At 39.0% G+C, this 18,537-nt stretch overlaps 1 protein-coding gene across 4 annotated transcripts in view; it reads right to left on the reverse strand.

Annotated features, from left to right (window-relative positions):
* Window positions 1-571: 571 nt before the first annotated feature.
* LOC585694 (glutathione synthetase) overlaps window positions 572-18,537 on the reverse strand; it is a 46,095-nt gene continuing 28,129 nt past the window's right edge. For all 4 annotated transcript variants that reach the window (XM_030978029.1, XM_030978010.1, XM_030978014.1 and 1 more), the window contains exons 2-11: window positions 16,710-17,008; window positions 14,265-14,340; window positions 12,103-12,254; window positions 10,653-10,775; window positions 10,017-10,184; window positions 8,671-8,740; window positions 4,784-4,975; window positions 4,238-4,319; window positions 3,676-3,868; window positions 572-3,079 (exon numbers count right to left, since the gene is read on the reverse strand). In XM_030978029.1, the coding sequence (XP_030833889.1) occupies window positions 2,911-3,079; window positions 3,676-3,868; window positions 4,238-4,319; window positions 4,784-4,975; window positions 8,671-8,740; window positions 10,017-10,184; window positions 10,653-10,775; window positions 12,103-12,254; window positions 14,265-14,340; window positions 16,710-16,975 (1,491 nt within the window). In that variant the 5' untranslated portion in view covers window positions 16,976-17,008 and the 3' untranslated portion in view covers window positions 572-2,910. The remainder of the gene's footprint in view (window positions 3,080-3,675; window positions 3,869-4,237; window positions 4,320-4,783; window positions 4,976-8,670; window positions 8,741-10,016; window positions 10,185-10,652; window positions 10,776-12,102; window positions 12,255-14,264; window positions 14,341-16,709; window positions 17,009-18,537) is intronic.

Consider the following 18,537-nt stretch of genomic DNA (forward strand, 5'->3'; position numbering starts at 1 on the left):
TCCTTTTTTTATCTTTGATTAGGGGGGGGGGGGAGGCAACAGCCTGGGAGGCAAGTCCTCCCCCCTCCCCGATCTCTTTCTTCCCTCTTTTCTTTTCTTCTTCCTCTTTTTTCCCCTTTCTCTCCTCTTTCCCTTTCCCTTCCTTTCCTTCTCTCTCTCTCCTTTTTTTTTTTTGGCGGGGGTGGGGGGGGGGGGGGGGCAAGGCCCGCTAGCCCCCCGCCCCTGGATCCGCGCCTGGACTTCATCAGACCAAAGGCCCGTAAGACCCCCATCCAACCGACCGACAGTGTCGATCTATAACCGGCCTTTTAGCGACTTTTAAGAGGGTTTTTAAGACAAATCTATGAAACCGATATTCTTTTCTTTCTTTTCTTTGTTTTGTCAGTTTTCATGGGTGTTTTGGAACATGCTAAAATGTCTAATTTCCGTATATCTATTTGTTTTGTTGGTCACTCGGCCGCCGGTCTCGCGAACTCTCGATCTACTGAAATGCCCCTGTCGTTATTCATTACAGTTATATTTTACTGTAAACAGACGGGAAAGTAATGATTGAGATAATTCACACATGTCCTTTAGTAAAAAGTGCACCTCATTTTTATTAATCAATACTTTGTTCAAAACTCATTATTCAACACTTCAAAATACCACAAAAAATATACAACGTCTAATATATCAGTAAATCTTCAGAGCACACAGTGCTCATATAAATGATGCAGATATCTACAAAAATGCAAGTGATACTGCATGTTTTACTTTCTATTCTAGTGTACTATGTACAATCTAAGTGCTATTCTAGTAAACATTTACTATTCATTTTACCATATTTATACAATCCTATTAACTTGCATAGCGAAATTACATGACAGACGTGGTCTTTTCAAATTTTCTCATACAATCCCGATACAACAAAAATGATTTTTTTTTTTGTGTTTTAAACCCACAGACTGTCAAAAGGTACTATTAAGAATAACGAGCTTTTCCGGTCAAAGAATGCATAGGTATATCCCGATATATTGGGCGGAAATATTGCAGATATTCAAGTAGAAATTATATTCTAAAAACGGATATTTGGCTTTCAAGTTCCAGTAATGGATCTTGGATCTGCCTCAAAGGTATCAAAATCCACGCGGTGGGCTATCCGTAAAAGTATGCCTACTTTTAGGTGAGACATTGGAGCAATACAAGGGATAGGGAGGCTATTACCCCCTTTCCACAGACACACGCCCACGCAATCACACACATGCGCGCGTACGCACAGATAACAAATATCAATATAGTGATTTTGTTAGTACTTTCAGCATTTTATCGGCAAATGTAAGGCTTATACATGTTTTCCTGATCAATTCATTAGCACATTAGTTCGAGCTGCTCCATTCCCCTCCTAAAACCTCATATAGCAACGCCTATTGTTATGCTCTCAACTAGTACTGTACAATAGGTTTACGACATGGCGGATACAAGGTGGATACTTTATTCGATAGTTCCTGATGAAATACTTCAAAAGCCGGGGTTATTAAATGTTGATTCATGTGACACGAAATATGCATTACTTTGAAGTATTTCAAATCTTATATTTCTACTAAAACTGACAAAAATGTGAAGGTTAATTTGGGCCATCAGAAGGGCATTTTACACCATGAACAACAGAATGCACATTAATTTACTTCATACGTTAAAAAAAATGCTATATGAGACATCAACATTTGTTAAACAGAAAGTATTTCGTTAAAATTACACAACAAACAAGTTTACAATGAAAGGTCACTTAAAAACACTTTTATCGGAGAAAACAATTCTCCGTGCAGAATCCGTCTTTGAAATTACAGACAAACATGATGTATTACGAACTTTCTGTTTAAATATTTCATCATGTTTTGCTAACCTATAACTATTTTCGCCTTACAACGTAATAACATATTCACACGCGTAAGAGAAATAATACAATTTCTCCTTTACTGTCTAAACTAAACTTGGAGCATACAGCTATATTCTAATGCCCATGCTTTGCTGAATAAACTATTATAGCCTGAGATACATATATAATATTTAAAATCGTGAATAGATTCACCAAAATAATTTCGCAGTGACGAAATATTTATTTTATAGGTTCTTCGTAATCATGCGTGCTGTTTCAAGTACCGTCCACGTAGTTTCAAAATTACACACACAATCATGTATGATTTTAAAGGCAAGTAATGTCATACATATCTAAAAGCATGTCTCTTATTGCACATGTGCATTTACAGATACATATTATTATAAAATTGAATGTGAAAATATATAAAATTCATTTGATTTATAAAATGTAATGAATATTCCTAAATTTGCATAGTTTTTGTTTGCGTATAATTAACAATAAGGATCTCTTATTAACGGAAACAATCGACGGTTGTCATATTCTTCTTCACTCACCCCCTTAATAAAGCCATTTCTGATTTGAATTAACGAAAGGTACAACTTAAGCCATAGGTCTATGTTATTACTTTCACTAAATTCGCATTTGACTTTTCTTAAACCCAAACAATATACATTTGTAAATTTTGAAATATTCTGATGAATTATAATTGAAATCGTATAATATAATCGTTTAAAAATTCCACAAAAGACAGGGTACCTTTTTTCCTGCAGAGAAAGTGAGGAGAATCATAGACATTCATTAAATAGAATTTTCAAGGGAGCTCTCCAATTATATCCCCTACTTTTAAAATAATGTCAAGAAGCTTCTCTTTATAAAACGTCTGCTAAGCCTTATAAATAACGGCGGATGACCTGATAAGACAACCCTCACTGGCAGATGTCAAAACGACCAATTAAACACACACATTTTTAGTGAACTGTACCCTTTTAGAATTAAGATCAGCCCCGCGTTAGGTTTTTACGTTGTAGAATATAGTCCCGGAGGTTTGTCAGTTAATGGAAGCCATTTTGGGTTGCTGTGGGGCAGATGACTTCTGCAGATGATAGATAGGGTGTGTCCAGGAATCCTGTACCCACCATCAAACCTCCCTCATCCAACTGGATGTCTTTTGTACGGTAGAGATAGCCTGTTGTCTTGTTGAACACCACTTCGTCGTTGTAACTGTAAGAGAAAGGGGGGGGGGGGGTTATTTGTAATCTGGCGATCAACATGTCACCTACACAGTATAATTCCTGCGTGGTCCATCTGTTGCGTTCTAGACAGAGATGTCACGCCGTGAAAAAAATTAATGCAAGCCCCTGGGCAAAGGAATACACGGGTTTTATTTTGAAAACTTTTTAGAATACATTTATTGGACATTATCTATGCGTCCTTGTTATCTGCATAGTAGGTTTATTGACGCACTTTATACAATCGAACGGTTACATGGCGCTTTATAAGAACAAATCACTGCAAACTGAGGTGGAAGGTAAACATGGAACTTCTTTTCACCTCATGAGTCCTTAAAATTAACCAAATACCTGCTTTCTATAATATCAGTTTTCCCTCACTGTCTTTTGTTAATTCCTATAGACGATCTAGTCTTCCTTGCCAACAAAGTATACCTTGTCAAGGAACCATGTACACAGCTGTTTCTCTGTGCAAACAGTAATCTCTGTAAACACGTTCCTTTGACGACTCTGCAACATAGCAGCATGTTCTGTATGGCCTATGTTATCTGAGATGCATCGTTCCCCACAACCCTGTAACTTGCCTACCTTACTAACGTTCCGAAGGGACCGAACTCACTGGCCACAGTCATGAGTTCTAGATCAGCGCTCCCGTACTTCATGCAATAGTTATGATTGACGGGAGAGTTGAACCTGTCCATCAGCATATAGGCCGCCCTCTCCGGTGATCCTCGAAGTTTCTCCAATGCATCCTTCATCTTCTCCCCGAACAGATTATTGCCTTATATTACGATGAAGGAAATGAAGAAAATAATTATTTGTGTATGTCTTTAAACTAGCAATTTCTGTGCCTTTACCCCTCAATAATCCAAGTATTTCCGGGGAAATGAGAGATGAGCACAAAATTATGAGCACACTTAAACCGGCAGACAGGAGTCGTATACTAAGACACGTTGAAGGCCTCGGTATACATTTTTGTCTCATGCAAGCCACTTATCTTTTTATCCGAGGAAATTAGATTATTCATGTTGTTTTTAGGACAAGATTTAATAACTTAAACCTATTATATTCTTCAAATGAATTACTATCATTGACGCTTTGTAACGTTTCATTATCCTCATCCCTGTTTTCCTCGACCACTTTTGCTTACCTCCTCCTTCTCTTTGTGGTTTCATAACATACTTCATCGGGTTAGCAATGGCTTTCTCTGCAGCCTCGTCACCAGCAGGTGTCTGACAAAATAATCAGACAAAAATAATAATGTAGTGGTTCTTAGGGTCTTAAACCCTACGGGAATATTTAAAAAAAAATCTCTTTGTAGTTTGTACTCGCTGGATAATAATCATGATTTAAACAAAGCTTATATGAATTTAAGCAACATTTGCATTATATAGGGTTACAGCATTAGTCAAGAAACAGAAGGAAAAAACCGCTAAGGTATGTGGAGCTCCTACACCCCTCCAAGATATGACCAGACTTGCGAGCGTTATTACATCTTGCTATAAGGCTAGCCCAAGCAAATGAGCGCACGACATACAAAGAATGTAAGACTGAAGCCTACACAAATTCAAAGGATCCATTTTGTTTTTAGTTCAGTTTCGAGATCACACAGGGCAATAGTTTTAACCGTGCCCCTCTAAGTAGTCAATAAGTCTATTTTGTTATTGCAAGGGGCAATCGCCTCCTGGTTACTTACAAGATCTAGAGTGTAGTGTCCAGTGAATATGCTTCGTAAATCATTGACTCTTTTCTTTCCTTTGATGAAGAGTTCGATAGAGCCAAGCTCGTAGAGTACTTGCTGTATCTTTTTGGTCCCGGCTAGCTGCATGGCCACTGACGGACACACGGCCGCCCGTGATCTCTCGCCCATTAACCTGGCATTCCACTCCTAAAGGAAAGTTTTAAAAAACAAAAATCAGATTTGAAATATCATGTGACGTACGGTCTCCAATGAAAAATGCTGAACTTCAATCCATGACACTACACTATCATTTTTACTTATTAAATTACCTAAATCTTATTTTCTACCAAAGCCTTAACCCTATATCTTTGATTTTAAAAATATCAGATAACCAAAAGGACATATTTGTTTTCAATGCTTTAACAAGAATTTGGTCCAAATCTATTTTCTTGGTCCCCCAAAAAAATTCTTTTAAATTCAACGTGTCGACGAGAGACTGGGTGAAAAAATGTCTTTCCATATTGAATTTGACCAATACATTGCTTGGACCCAACTCATCATCTCTACCACCCCACCACCACCGCCATCATCATCTTCACAATGACCGCCTCGAACCCTAGTACCACCACTACCAACATCACAACATCCTCCATGACACCATCATCTTCACCATGTAGATAAAGATGATGCTTACGATAATGACGGTGGTGATGATGATGATGATGACTTTCTTCATCACTGTCGTCGTTATTAAGTTCTTATAAAAGACCAGTTGGAGAGCTTTGATTGAACTAATAAGTTGTATAGCTTTATTGAGGCTCCACTTCTACTTGTTGTCCATAGATGTATTGATGGAATCTTTCACATGCGTATGTGATTGCCAGCAATTCTTTCTCGATCTGTGCATATCTAGTCTCTGCATCAGTCATTGATCTAGATGCATATGCGATCGGAACCCAATCTTGATCATATTGCTGTAGTAGCACTGCACCAATACCATCCTTTGATGCGTCTGCTGACAGCTTGGTTGGTTTCTTGCTGTCATAGAAATGTAGGACTGGCTCTTGTATCAGAGCTTGTTTCAGCTGATTCCATGCATCCTCTTGTGCATGATCCCATGTCCATACATTCTTTTTGTCTAGTAGATGTCTCAGCGCTGCTGACTTGGTCGACAGATCTGGAATGAACTTCCCTTGGTAATTGATCATACCCAAGAACCGTTGGACATCTTTCCGACATTTCGGTCTCTCAATGTTCAAGATAGCAGACACTTTCTTTGGATCAGGTTGAACTCCTTGATCACTGATCAAGTCACCTATGAATGTGAGCTTCTTGACATTGAACTCGCATTTGTCTTTGTTCAACTTGAGATTCATTTTTCTCACAATGCTGAGAACCTCTCTCAACCTGTCATCATGCTCCTGTTGGGTAGTTCCCCATACAATCACATCATCCATCATTGTGTTAACTCCCGGAATGTGTGCAAACAGTTGGTGCACTATCTTGTGATAGACTTCCGGAGCACTACAAACACCAAAAGGTAGTCTCAAGAACTTGTACCTTCCGTATGGCGTGATAAACGTACAAAGCTTGGAGCTTTCGTCATCTAGTTGGATCTGCCAAAAACCACTAGACGCATCTAACTTGCTGAAGTATTTGGCTCCTGCAAAATGTGCAGTTATTTCAGCTCTTGATGGCAATTGATAGTGTTCTCTTCTGATTGCTCGGTTCAGGTCTCTTGGATCTAGACAGACCCTGAGCTGACCGTTCTTTTTCATCACCACCACGAGAGAAGAAACCCAATCAGTTGGCTCACCAACTCGTGTGATTACGTCCATTCGTTCCATCTTATCTAACTCGTCTTTGAGTTTATCTTTAAGTGGAAATGGAACTTTGCGACATGCATGCTGAACAGGATGTGCGTCCTCTCTCAATGTGATGTGGTGTTTACCAGGAAGACAACCTAAACCTACAAACACATCTTGATAGTCTTGAACTACACTTTTACCCGTTCCGTGTTCAGTTTGTTTCTCAACATGATACACCCGTTTCACCAGATACAAGTCTTCACTCGTCCGTAATCCTAACAAAGGCTGACGATTTCCAGGAATGACTAGACACGGCACATTGCGTTTGATCCCTTTGTACTCAACTTGTACACAACAACGACCTTTGACCGGGATATCTGTCTCATAATAACCTGTCAACATCACTTTGGCTCTTTGTAGCTTTGGTTTTGGTTTCAATTTGTGAAATACTGTCTCAGGAAGAAGATTCGCCTGAGCACCAGTATCAACCTTGAAGTCAACCGGCTGGTTATTGACTAGTAGATTAACTATCCATTCATCCTTGGATTCTTTTGATTCAACAGAGCAAATCATGAAACCTTCTGAATCTACCTCCAAGTGCTGCAGTTCATTGACCTTGGCTACTGGGGTTTTACAACATTTAGCAAAATGATTCTGCTTACCGCACTTCTTGCATGTTTGACCTTGTGCGGGACATTTGTCTTTGCTATGTCGGTTTCCGCACCTGCTACATGCATCACTTTTAGTACGACCTTGAGGTTCTGACCGTTTTGACTTTGAACCAGGAAATTTCTTCTTAGTCTTGCTGAAAGAATCTACCGGAATTGAGGCGTTTTCCCCTGCGGAACTCAACGCTTGTGTCTGCGTTCGAGTTTGTTCAGCCGCACGACATACTTGCAACGTTTTAACCAATGTAAGATCATCTTGCCTCAACAAACGTTCTCTTAGACCATCGTCTAAAATACCACAGATAATTCTGTCCTGGATAAGACTCTCTTTCAACATGGAAAACTCACATGACTGAGCACGACGTTGCGTACTGATCAACACTCTCATGCACTAACTAAGATCTTGTGAAAAATCTATGTCTCTCATACGTTAGATTACGTTTCGGCACGCAATATTCCTCATATTTGTTCAACACTTTCTCAAGCTTCATGCTCTCACCCTCAGCAAATACAAACGTATTATACAATTCCAAGGCAGCATCGCCAATCACGTGTAGAAGCATTGATGTTTGTAACTTTTCATCTTTTTCAGACATTCCTGAGGCAACATTGTATAGAGTGAATTTCTGTTTAAATCTTCTCCAGTTCTCGGAAATATTTCCCTTTAAGTCGAGTGGAGGAGGTTGACTGAGATTTGCCATTTTGTTTCTTTTTGTTTCTTAGCCTAGTGTAGTCACTCACATGAACAGCATAACAATTAGCTTTTTTTTTTGTATCTTTGCAACAATTACTTTAAGCTCAACTATTAACTTTCACTGAGTTATTCTGTATGTTCATGTCCCATATATGTCACGCTTACTGCCCGTTATACTGGAACTGGCCCGGCACAGAACTATGCACTCCAATCCATACAACGACAGCGCTAACTATTATGGACATAACTACATTCACTGGACATACACTTAGACTCTAAGCCCTCTAGCTCTCATCATCTCTCACATCACAAAGAATTGGATTGAACTGGCCTGATTTCAATGATTCCTCCATATATATATATATACTGTAGGCTGGGTTGCTCAGCACAAACACTGGCTGCTAAGTTCTGACACCATATTATGTTCTTATAAAAGACCAGTTGGAGAGCTTTGATTGAACTAATAAGTTGTATAGCTTTATTGAGGCTCTATGTCAGTCAGACATCTTTGTAGCATCTCTTGTACAAGTACTTATTGTTTCATAACATGACCTGGCATGAGTCATGGGTTGCAGGTCATTCTATATTTAGTTATACATGCTAGTCTGTATTTGCAGACTCTGTTAAACTACATGTAGCTATCACTACAGTCGTCATCATCGTTGACGTCAACACCATCAATATCAACATCAAACAACTGCAAAATACATGCTGAAAGAACTATAATCATACCACTTCTGTTGGATATTGACGTGGTGAGTATCCCGTTCTATAGTAAAGTAGCGCGACCTCCATATCGTCTCTGCAAAAAAGACAAAAAATATCCTCAACTTAATCAAATCTAAGAGATAAATGCCAACGTTGTGGTTAAAACAATACATGAGTTCCAGAAAAGGCGAAGATGAAGCACAAAGTTGCCCGTCAGTTTCTTTGAATGGTAGTTGTATTTAGAATGGAATATTGAAATAGTGAAAGAGGAGGAGAAACGATATGATTTGTTAGACTGATGTTATCTACTTGCCACGTTGATTAGCGCTTAATACATCGACGATGTCTCGACGCCCTTGACTATAACCCCGTAATCGGAGTCAGGCTTGGCCGTACACAATCATCTCAATGCACACACATTTTCACTCCCTGGTGAGCATTCTAGCCAAGCGTCAATTTACAGACGCTCATAAATGCTTAGCAAACTATGATGAATTCCATTCGATGGCGGTATAGTCGTATAGTCGTCCCGCACGCTGGAAACTATACATGCGTTCGATGGATGCATGGCCGTATAGTAGTACAGTTTCATGCGTTCTGATTGGTTAAAACTATACATCTACTCGATGGATGTATAGTTGTAATGAATATGGCACGTTCCGCCCGCCATAACCACAACACGTAAGCCCCTAGTATATCGGCGGGGCTGGCTATCCTTCGATATGAGTCGACACAGATCAAAGAAATCTTTTGAAATCTTAAAGTAGATATTCATTGATTTTAAAAACTAACTTTATTTTCATTATTGCAAAGTTGAAACTTTGATTCGACAAGGTTATCAAAATTCAATGCTTGGAAACATTCGAAGTAATGATTATTATAAATTACAAAACGCTTAAATACAGCCCCGGCATAGCACCTGAAGAGTTCTCCGAACGCTGCTGAGATGTGTGAGATCACAGTATGGACATGACTTGCACAAGCAGACGATGTCCCATGACATCTCACACATTTTCAGTGCCAGTGTTTTCATCTTCTCTCGAGTTCTTTCTCTTACTTCATATAGTTCCTATAGGAACTCAGTGTTATATGCTCTGGCTCATTATGGTTAGGAGCCAGAGCAAATAACACTGAGTTCCTATAGGATATTTTTTTATTCAGATAATCATATCTCAGCCAACACTTAACATATTCAATTGGTTTACGGCATTCAGACATTATTTTTGATGCTCTTTCGGAAAATGAAGACAAAAATGAGAAATTCTAAAAATAGTTTTTTGATGACGTCACACTTCACCACTCTATACCCTATGAAGGGAAATACAAGCTTTGAAAGTTGAAACACAAAGGATGAAATTGTTTAAACTCACATGAACAATCGTCTATCGTTTCCCCGAAGCTCGGCTCGTTCGCCTATCTCTGTGAGTGTCCTTCTAATGACCTTCGCCCCATCATCCATTGCCTTGATACCATACTCCATCCACCTCTGATCAAATTTGTTGCTTTCTTCCGATGTCACAATGAATACAATGACTGCTCTAAGAGTCAAATAAAGCGTGGAAAGAGAGCTTTTCATAAAACTGAATATCCTGATTATGTTCAGTAGTCCTTGAGAAGAATGGAAATTTACCTCAAAGCTACATTAAGTTTTGGTGCCTTAAACGGATAGTTGAGTTTGGGTATAAAGGACGCTACACAAAATAATTTTTATATTTTTTATGAGATAATGAAAAACTAAGTGTCAAATTTGAAAGAGAATACAATTTAAACGACAAAATCATCTTTGTTTGATCATAATCGGCTCAGAGACGGCTGAATTATCCGTAAATATAACAATTTCTAATATTTGTGGGGCCCCACAAATATTCGATAACTTTGAACCAGCCGTTGAAAAAACGAGATAGCGCCTTATACGTTTTATTCCAGCCAATGCCAATGTTGGCTTTTTGTTGGCTCACCCCTAAATATTTCCGGGGACAACAATTTCAGAAGAATGTCTAACTCACTTGGGTTCACCGTATAATCTCCATGTCGTCACCATCCCATCTGCGACCCCTTCCATCCCGTAGTTGCCTGGTACACGGTCTAACACCTTCTCTCTGTTCATACCAAGCTGCTCTAAACTATATCTACATTGCAGGAGGAAAATATGTGTCTGTTTAAAAATCGAGACTGTAATTCATGACTCACCATTCCAGTCGTGTAATATATTTTAAGGATCATTTCGGGAGTCGCAAACTAACTGTATCTATATGGTTCAAAACAGCCCACAAGACCAACATTCGACAACGCTGCCATGTCGGTTTCATGAACCCTTTGAGAGGGTTAACGAGACTAATATTGTCGGTCTTGATGGTCGTCGGTAGACTGTCAGTCTCGTGGGCTGTCGGTCTACCGGGTTTTCACCTCGTGAGTAGCCAACTCTACTCAAACCATATAATAATAATAATAATAATAAAAACGTTACTTATAAAGCGCTTACCACCGAAGTCTCTAAACGCTATATATATATATCAATACGTATATGTGCTAATCAATCTTGGTAACTTCATGCATATACCGAGGAAATAGAACCTACTTGATAAGGAATTTAAATCGTATATGTGTAGGCCTACATAGCCAAATATGTTTTCGTGTATTTTCAATATTCCTGTTACTCCTGTAGACTTACGTAGTTTACAATCAAAACAATTTCACCATTTTCAAAAACCAATTGAGAGACAAAATCACTTTGAAATGACTTAGGTAGTGTTGGCACGGAGCGCTAACTTCATGGTCCTATTCTCATTGCATTCCTTGACCGACCCTTTTGGGTAATAAAAATTCCCCGGAAAATTCCATCTTTCTTTATAAGCTTCGACCGCGCTCAATCGTTAGTCTGAAGGCACAAACCCTTAGCTTTTCTGCACTGTAAGCTATATACAGCATAATAAGACTCTTTACTGTAGCTGCTCCGGACACAACCAGAGACTGACAGAGCTACAATGTAAGCTCTGCTCAAGTAGGCTCTGCTCAAGTAGGCTCTGCTCAAGGCGTTATGAACGGAGGTAAAGGGTCAAATTAGAGTCCGTGTCTGCAGACTGCTTAAACGCACTGCTAGAAGGCGAAGAGTGCCCCACCCTAACACTTTCGTTCAATAGTACATGCATATGTCGGTAATCTCCAATCGCAGTTTGCATATTCGAAAAACCCAACATTAGTAGTAGAAGTAGTAGTAGTAGTAGTAGTAGAAGTAGTAGTAGAAGTAGAAGTAGTAAAAATATTATTATTATTAGAAGTAGTAGTAGTAGTAGTAGTAGTAGTAATAGTAGTAGTAATAGTAATAGAAGTAGTAGTAGAAGTAGTAGTAGTAGTAGTAGTAGAAGTAGTAGTATTAGTAGTAGTAGAAGTAGTAGATGTGATGGTGGTGGTATTGTTATTATTATTATCACCATCAACATTATTCTAATTATTTACCTGTGTACATCTACTAATCTGGTACTGAGAGCCGGACACCCTGCTGCTATGGTGTTAATCTCTACCATAGACAGATCAAGATCAGGACCATCATTAATCTCCTTACAGCAGTCTAGCATGTAATCCGTCCGATTGATGCAAAGGTTCACTGGCTATTGAAAAGATCAAGAGAAAAGATTAATAAATGACAATAGAAGGACCCTTTATATAATAACAATAATAATAACAATGATAATAATAATAATAATAGTTATATATATTACTCGTAAGGACCGCTATTCATAATACGAAATCGGGGTCGCTATTCATAAACATGAAGAAGGGACACTTTATAAATAGCGGTCCTTATGAATAGCGGTACTTACGAATAGCGGACCTTATAAATAGCGTTCATTATGAAAAGCGGTCATTATGAATAGCGGTCCTCGTGAATAGCGGTCCTTACAAATAGCGGTCGTTATGAATAGCGGTCCTTATGACTAGCGAGGGGACCCCGCATTGGAAGAGAAGCAAAGTCTCATAAAGAAGATGCAGGTGTCTTGAGGGATAAGAGATCGATGATGTAAGAAGGGGCATTATGTCCATGTTTTGGTATGCACGTGAGGAGTAAAACTGAACGTTGAGAATCCAGGAGCCAGTGAAGAGAACGCATTATTACTGGGCAACGTGATAATATTTCGGGTACGGGATATTAATCTTGCAGTGGTGTTGTGGATACGTTGAAAGGCAGAATGTATAAGTCTGGTAAACCATAATAGTAACAAAACTACAATAGTCAAGGTGGGAGGACACTAAGGCATGAACGAGTCGTTCTGCTGCATGCACTGTTGGTTAAGAACTTCCCGAGTTTACCAATCTTGGAACATCCACACACATTCCCACCCACACCCACCTTCCCGTGCTTTATACAGTCATGGAGGGGGCGTTCTGATTGTATCTGTCGTCATCTAAAATCTGATAGATGGATATGTCAGGAAGAATTAGCTTAGCAAAACAAGAAGGGATTATAATGGCCAAAGCAAACATATACTGCCCATATCACTAAACGTACACAGATGGGTCTTCACTTAGCTCGATCTGGACACGACAAGTATAGAGTAGGAGGCACTGGTGCAGACAGAGGCGTTTCCAGAAATTGGTAAACGGGGGGGGGGGGGGGGGCAGAATTCTCAACGGCATTGCATGGCAAATGCATTCGTAATTATCTACTGTTACTGGGTTATTGGGGTGATCTATTAATCAGAATAATAATAATAATAAAAATATTCAAAGTAATAATAATATAATCCATCCTATTATGGCGTATAATTTATGGAGAAAAAATGTGCCCCTGTGCGCTGTAATGGAGAAAAGGAAACAAAAGAATAGAGAAGAGTGACAGACTCTTAGCATACTTTCTTAAGTCATTAGTTAACATTGGTAAATTTTATCTAAAAAGAAACATTTTAAGACGTGTTTGGAAGTTCTCAACAGTATCACAATTTTTGAAAATATTCTGGCGGTTTATTCCAATGCTCTGCTGATGCAACCTGAAAAGGACGTGACCCGTAGAACTTGTATTTATTTGAGGGAAAGAAAGGAGAGACTTTGGGGAAGACATGCGGTTTCTGTTAAAAGCGTATTGGGGGTAGACGTCACCATACTGGTGGAAATATATCAATCAGTTCTTACCAATAATGAGACGCGTGAGACAAAGTTGTGTTACACCTTATTTGACCGTCGATGTCTGTACTAGACCTTGCTCTTGATGATGACGATGATGACGACGATGATGATGATGATGATGATGATGATGACGATGACGATGATGTTTATGATGACAATGACAACGATGATGATGATGATGATAATGAGAATGTACCGATCTCTTTCAGCCCTCAATAAGTATAGACCCACTGCCAATGTACGTTGCATATGATTTTTTTCTGAGCCTACATTTGGTGGGGAGGGGGGCATACCGGTTCGAATAACTCATCGTTACACGATTTCACCATTTATTTGTTAATATGTATTTACACTGTGCTTTACTCAACAATAATTGTCCGATGGATATTTTACAATGATGTGTTTTCTAGCCCCAACAAGGAAAGTAACAAAACAACAAAACTTCGAAACGTGAAATCCGGTTAAAAGCCAGTTTAGCCTTGCTTATTGTCACTCACCTTGATGTTTCCTTCTTTCTTTACTTGTAAGTGCATCTCATACAGACGTCTTGTGAACTCGTCAACTGGGACAACACTGTCAAAAATAAAACATTTAAATTATTTTCTCCTTATTATTGCAATCTACTCTAATGAGTCGCAAGACGAAAAAACTTGAGTATGTCTGCTCATAAAGAGGTGTCAAGCGAAATGATTTGAAGATACTATCTAACGTCTTGAATTGGTCGAGGGAGTAATTGAATGCTTTAGGAAATGTTCATTGATTTGTGAATTGTTCTTTAATTATCTTTTATTTTTGCTAAGCTTTCTGATTTGTTTTTTGATCTATCAATTGATTTTTTTTTACAGCTTTGTTCATTGATGTGTAAGGTGGTTCAAGGAAATTGTTTCGTTTTCACCCACAAAGTAAAACTTGAATTGTTATACATTTACAAATAAATGCGGGCCGAAACACATTTCTCAGTGGAATTCTATTTTTTCCGTGAGATATCCTCATTACACTCATTTTCAAAGAGTTGCAAGATACCATTGATAATCATATCTATATCTAAACAGCGTGACGTACGACAAGTTCGGATAATGTCCGCTGCACATGAATCGACATTTTTCTGACGTAGGGGTGCGTCAGTGAAAGGAGCAGCCTTTGACGCACTATGACGCATGTGAGACTAAAAATTCACCCATAAAAAGGTGAATGCAAACTGAAGAGTGCATACAGTCATGGCTTTGAATCAACGTGATTTCACCAAATTGATTAAAGCGCAGTATTGAAATGATGCAGTATTGTAAAGGGCGTGAGAGTGTTAAAATAGAATTGCGTAATAGGCAGGGAAAATATGGGCTGGTGCCTGCTACAAAAAAACTGTAAACGTCCTTCTCGCCACTACATCGAATGTAGATTATCATATTAGCATTCGCACATCCTATCATAAAAAAAAGATAATTGTGTAAAGTAGACGGAAGACGTATAGGGGGAATGAAAGATTAGGACTTACTTGCCACAAGTTTGAGGATTTATTGATTCAATGCGAGCCTTCCTTGACAATTTTGATGATTATTATGTGTCTTTTGAAGAAAAAAGGTGATTCCCTCTTTTAAAGATACTATGTCCCTTTTGCAGCCAACATCAAATTCAGATCTGTAGAACTTTGCTGGCATTATGAATATGCCATGTATGTCCTATCTGTGAAATTTAAACATTAGCAGTGTTCTAGTATTCAAATTATGCAAGAAAACCCGTTCTCCTTCTAGACTTCACTGCCAGGCACTATTGAGTGACTGACTGACATCTTTTTTCTTTGGTAATAACATACATAAAGTGAGCTGCAACAGCTATATGAGCATTTGTCTACATCAATAACCTCTACTTGTAATGGCCAAGATCAAAGTGATTGAAACTTTGTACGACCATTCAGTAAAAGGGTCTGAAAATCAGACTATTACTTAGATGATTGCAATCACTTAAGTCGATTCGACAACTAAGGCCAAACAAAAAAATGTTTTGGTTGTCCTCGATTGCTTTTCTGGAGTAGGGGCGGGCGGATTTTTTTTTTTTTTTTTTTTTTTTTTTTTTTAAACTTCATTTTTTGTGTGTCTTTAAAAAAAAAAAAAAAAAAAAAATCCCCCCCCCCATTTTTTAATTTTTGTTTAAATTATTTTTTTCCATGAAAAACAAACAAAGTCTATAAAACACATTAATATGGTAAAAGACTAGTTTAATGTACAATGAATATCAAGACCAACACAGAAAGTATTTTTGGCTTTGAAATACAGCACCTTTTAAATCTCCATTGTACTACTTATAGCTACTTGCGCCCTCTAATCGGTGACCATTGCTCCCCCATGATCCTCTTTATCTTATGTTAACTGAGAGCTGATTTTATGAGATAATCACATGTCCAGTGCCCTTGCAGGGTGGTCTAATCCCTCCTGTAAACTAGTACAGATGGGTTTTAAAATGAGTTTAAGAATGCTCAGAACCTGATTTGAAAGAACGGCATTTTGACATAGAAAAATAAAAATGGCAAGTTTAATAAATACAGAATTGCGTACTGAAAAGACCAAATTGGCAACGGGACGCATTTTGATCCTTGCAAATGCACGAAATGGTATGTTTGGCATTTAAAAATGCTCCCTCAAAAAAAAAATGAATTTAAAAATATTGAATTAAAAAAATAAAAAAATACGAGCGGCCCAAAAATGACGAGCTGGCGGGCGAGGATAACCAAATTATTTGTTTTTGTTTGCCTAACGGTCATTATTTTCCGAGTAAAAGCCATCTTCAAGCCCTTTCGTTTTGAGGGAAGTTCTAAATACGTATTGTCTTTCAAATGTCGGCGGAATTTAACCTTTTAATTTTTTTGGCCTGCAAATGGGAATAATATTGTGGTCAAAATATAAGACTGAGGGCTCCCGGGGGAAGCAATATTGGTTGAGAATCTATACCTTTTAAGTGCTGAATAAAGGAAGGCATCGTCTTTGCTTATTCCCAGCATAAGTAGATTGATATCGGCCTGTAACTCCATGGCCTTGTGGAAGAGGTCCCTCGGAAAGGTGGACGGGAGCAGCGTAAGGGGTCCATGTACTGTCTGGAGCTTGGAGGGGCGGATCAACACCCCCATGGCATAGGCCCGATCCTTCATGTCCCCTGCTAGCTCCTCTAGCTCATCCGCAGCTAGCGGCAGCTCAATTGCCGGGTGTAACTCGACCATTCTTGATGATAACAACTCGACTGTCTAAGTCTCCTGGAAGAATAAAAATAAAGAACAGAATGGAAAGTGAGACAGCCGACACTCTTGAAATGACACGGCAAGCAGACGATAGAGTGACAGACAGAGCAACGATATGGTGTGCGAATGCACACAAACATGGGTGTCGCCATCTGTAACTGATACCTATTCATCAGGGGGGGGGGGATGATCTATTCATTCATCCCCCCCCTGATGAATAGGTATTACGTAAGGATCGACACCCATGCACACAAATAACATTCAATACCGGTCGACGTCAGGGGCGTCGCCAAAGGGGGGTGTGGGGGGGGGGTGCGACACCCCCCCCACCTGTCAGGATTTTGTCGGTAAAATTGCGCTGCCGTCGGGAAAAAGAGAAAAGGGGGAGGGAAAAAAAGAGGGAAAAAAAGAGAGGGAAAAAAAAGAGAGGAAAAAAAGAGAGGGAAAGGGAAAGAAAAGAAAAAAAGAAAAGGAAAAGAAAAGAAAGAAAGGAAAAGAAAGGAAAGAAAGGAAAAGAAAGGAAAGAAAAGAGAAGAAAGAAAGAGAAAAAAGGAAAAAGAGGGAGGAGAGGAAGAAAGGAAAAGAAAGAAAAGAAAGAAAAGGAAAAAGAAGAAAAAACAGTGAAAGGGGAAAAAAAAAACAGGGGATGAAAGAGAGGAGAGAGAGGGAAAATAAGAGTCTGAGAGAGGAGAAGTGGGAGTAAAAGAGAGAAGGGGTTGTTGGGTAGAGTCGTCTCGTCGAGGGAGCAAGAAAGACACGGGTAAATATGTTGCTGTGTCGGGTCAGCTGTGTCGGTATTCTTGCTCGATCCTCGTGTACTATATCAATGCAGAAGTTTGAAGTCGGTGAGATGTATATTGTCGGTCGGCCGACAAGTTTTTTTCCCTACGAACTGTGACTTCTAACCGCTGTGACCATTTCGAGAGTGACTACAACTACAATACTTGTATTTTCTCGAAGTTTCACTTTCCTATAAGTTCAGCTAAAGAAATCAGAGGTTTAAAATTTTCGGGGAAACTAAATTCAAACAAGGTTTAAGAGTCAACAACGGTACGACGAATCGTCTTCCTTTCTTTATACTGTGATGAAAGGCCAAAAATTCCGCGCTTCGCGCGAAAGGTGAAACTTCAATTAGACGATCCGAGAACGGTACAACGAATCGTCTTCTATCTCTAATAATTTAAGGAAACGTCAAAACTTCCGCTCTTCGCGCGAAAGTGGGAAACTGAATTCAGACAAATAGGGCTTATTAAAAGTCGAAAACGGTACAACGAATCGTGTTCTTTCTCTTGTAATTTGAGGAAACTTAAAATCTTTCGCGCTTTGCGCGAAAGGGGGAAACTGAATTCAGATGAATAGGGCTTAATAAGATTAGAAAACGGTAAGAGGAATCGTCTTTCTATCTCTATATTGTGATGAAACGCCAAAAATTCCGCGCTTCGCGCGGAAGGGGAAAACTTCATTTAGACGAGTCGAGAACGGTACAACGAATCGTCTTCTTTCTCTAATAATTTAAGGAAACGTCAAAGCGAGAGGGAGAAACT

Source organism: Strongylocentrotus purpuratus, unplaced genomic scaffold (assembly GCF_000002235.5).
Source record: "Strongylocentrotus purpuratus isolate Spur 01 unplaced genomic scaffold, Spur_5.0 spur5_contig_810, whole genome shotgun sequence".
Taxonomy (NCBI): domain Eukaryota; kingdom Metazoa; phylum Echinodermata; class Echinoidea; order Camarodonta; family Strongylocentrotidae; genus Strongylocentrotus; species Strongylocentrotus purpuratus.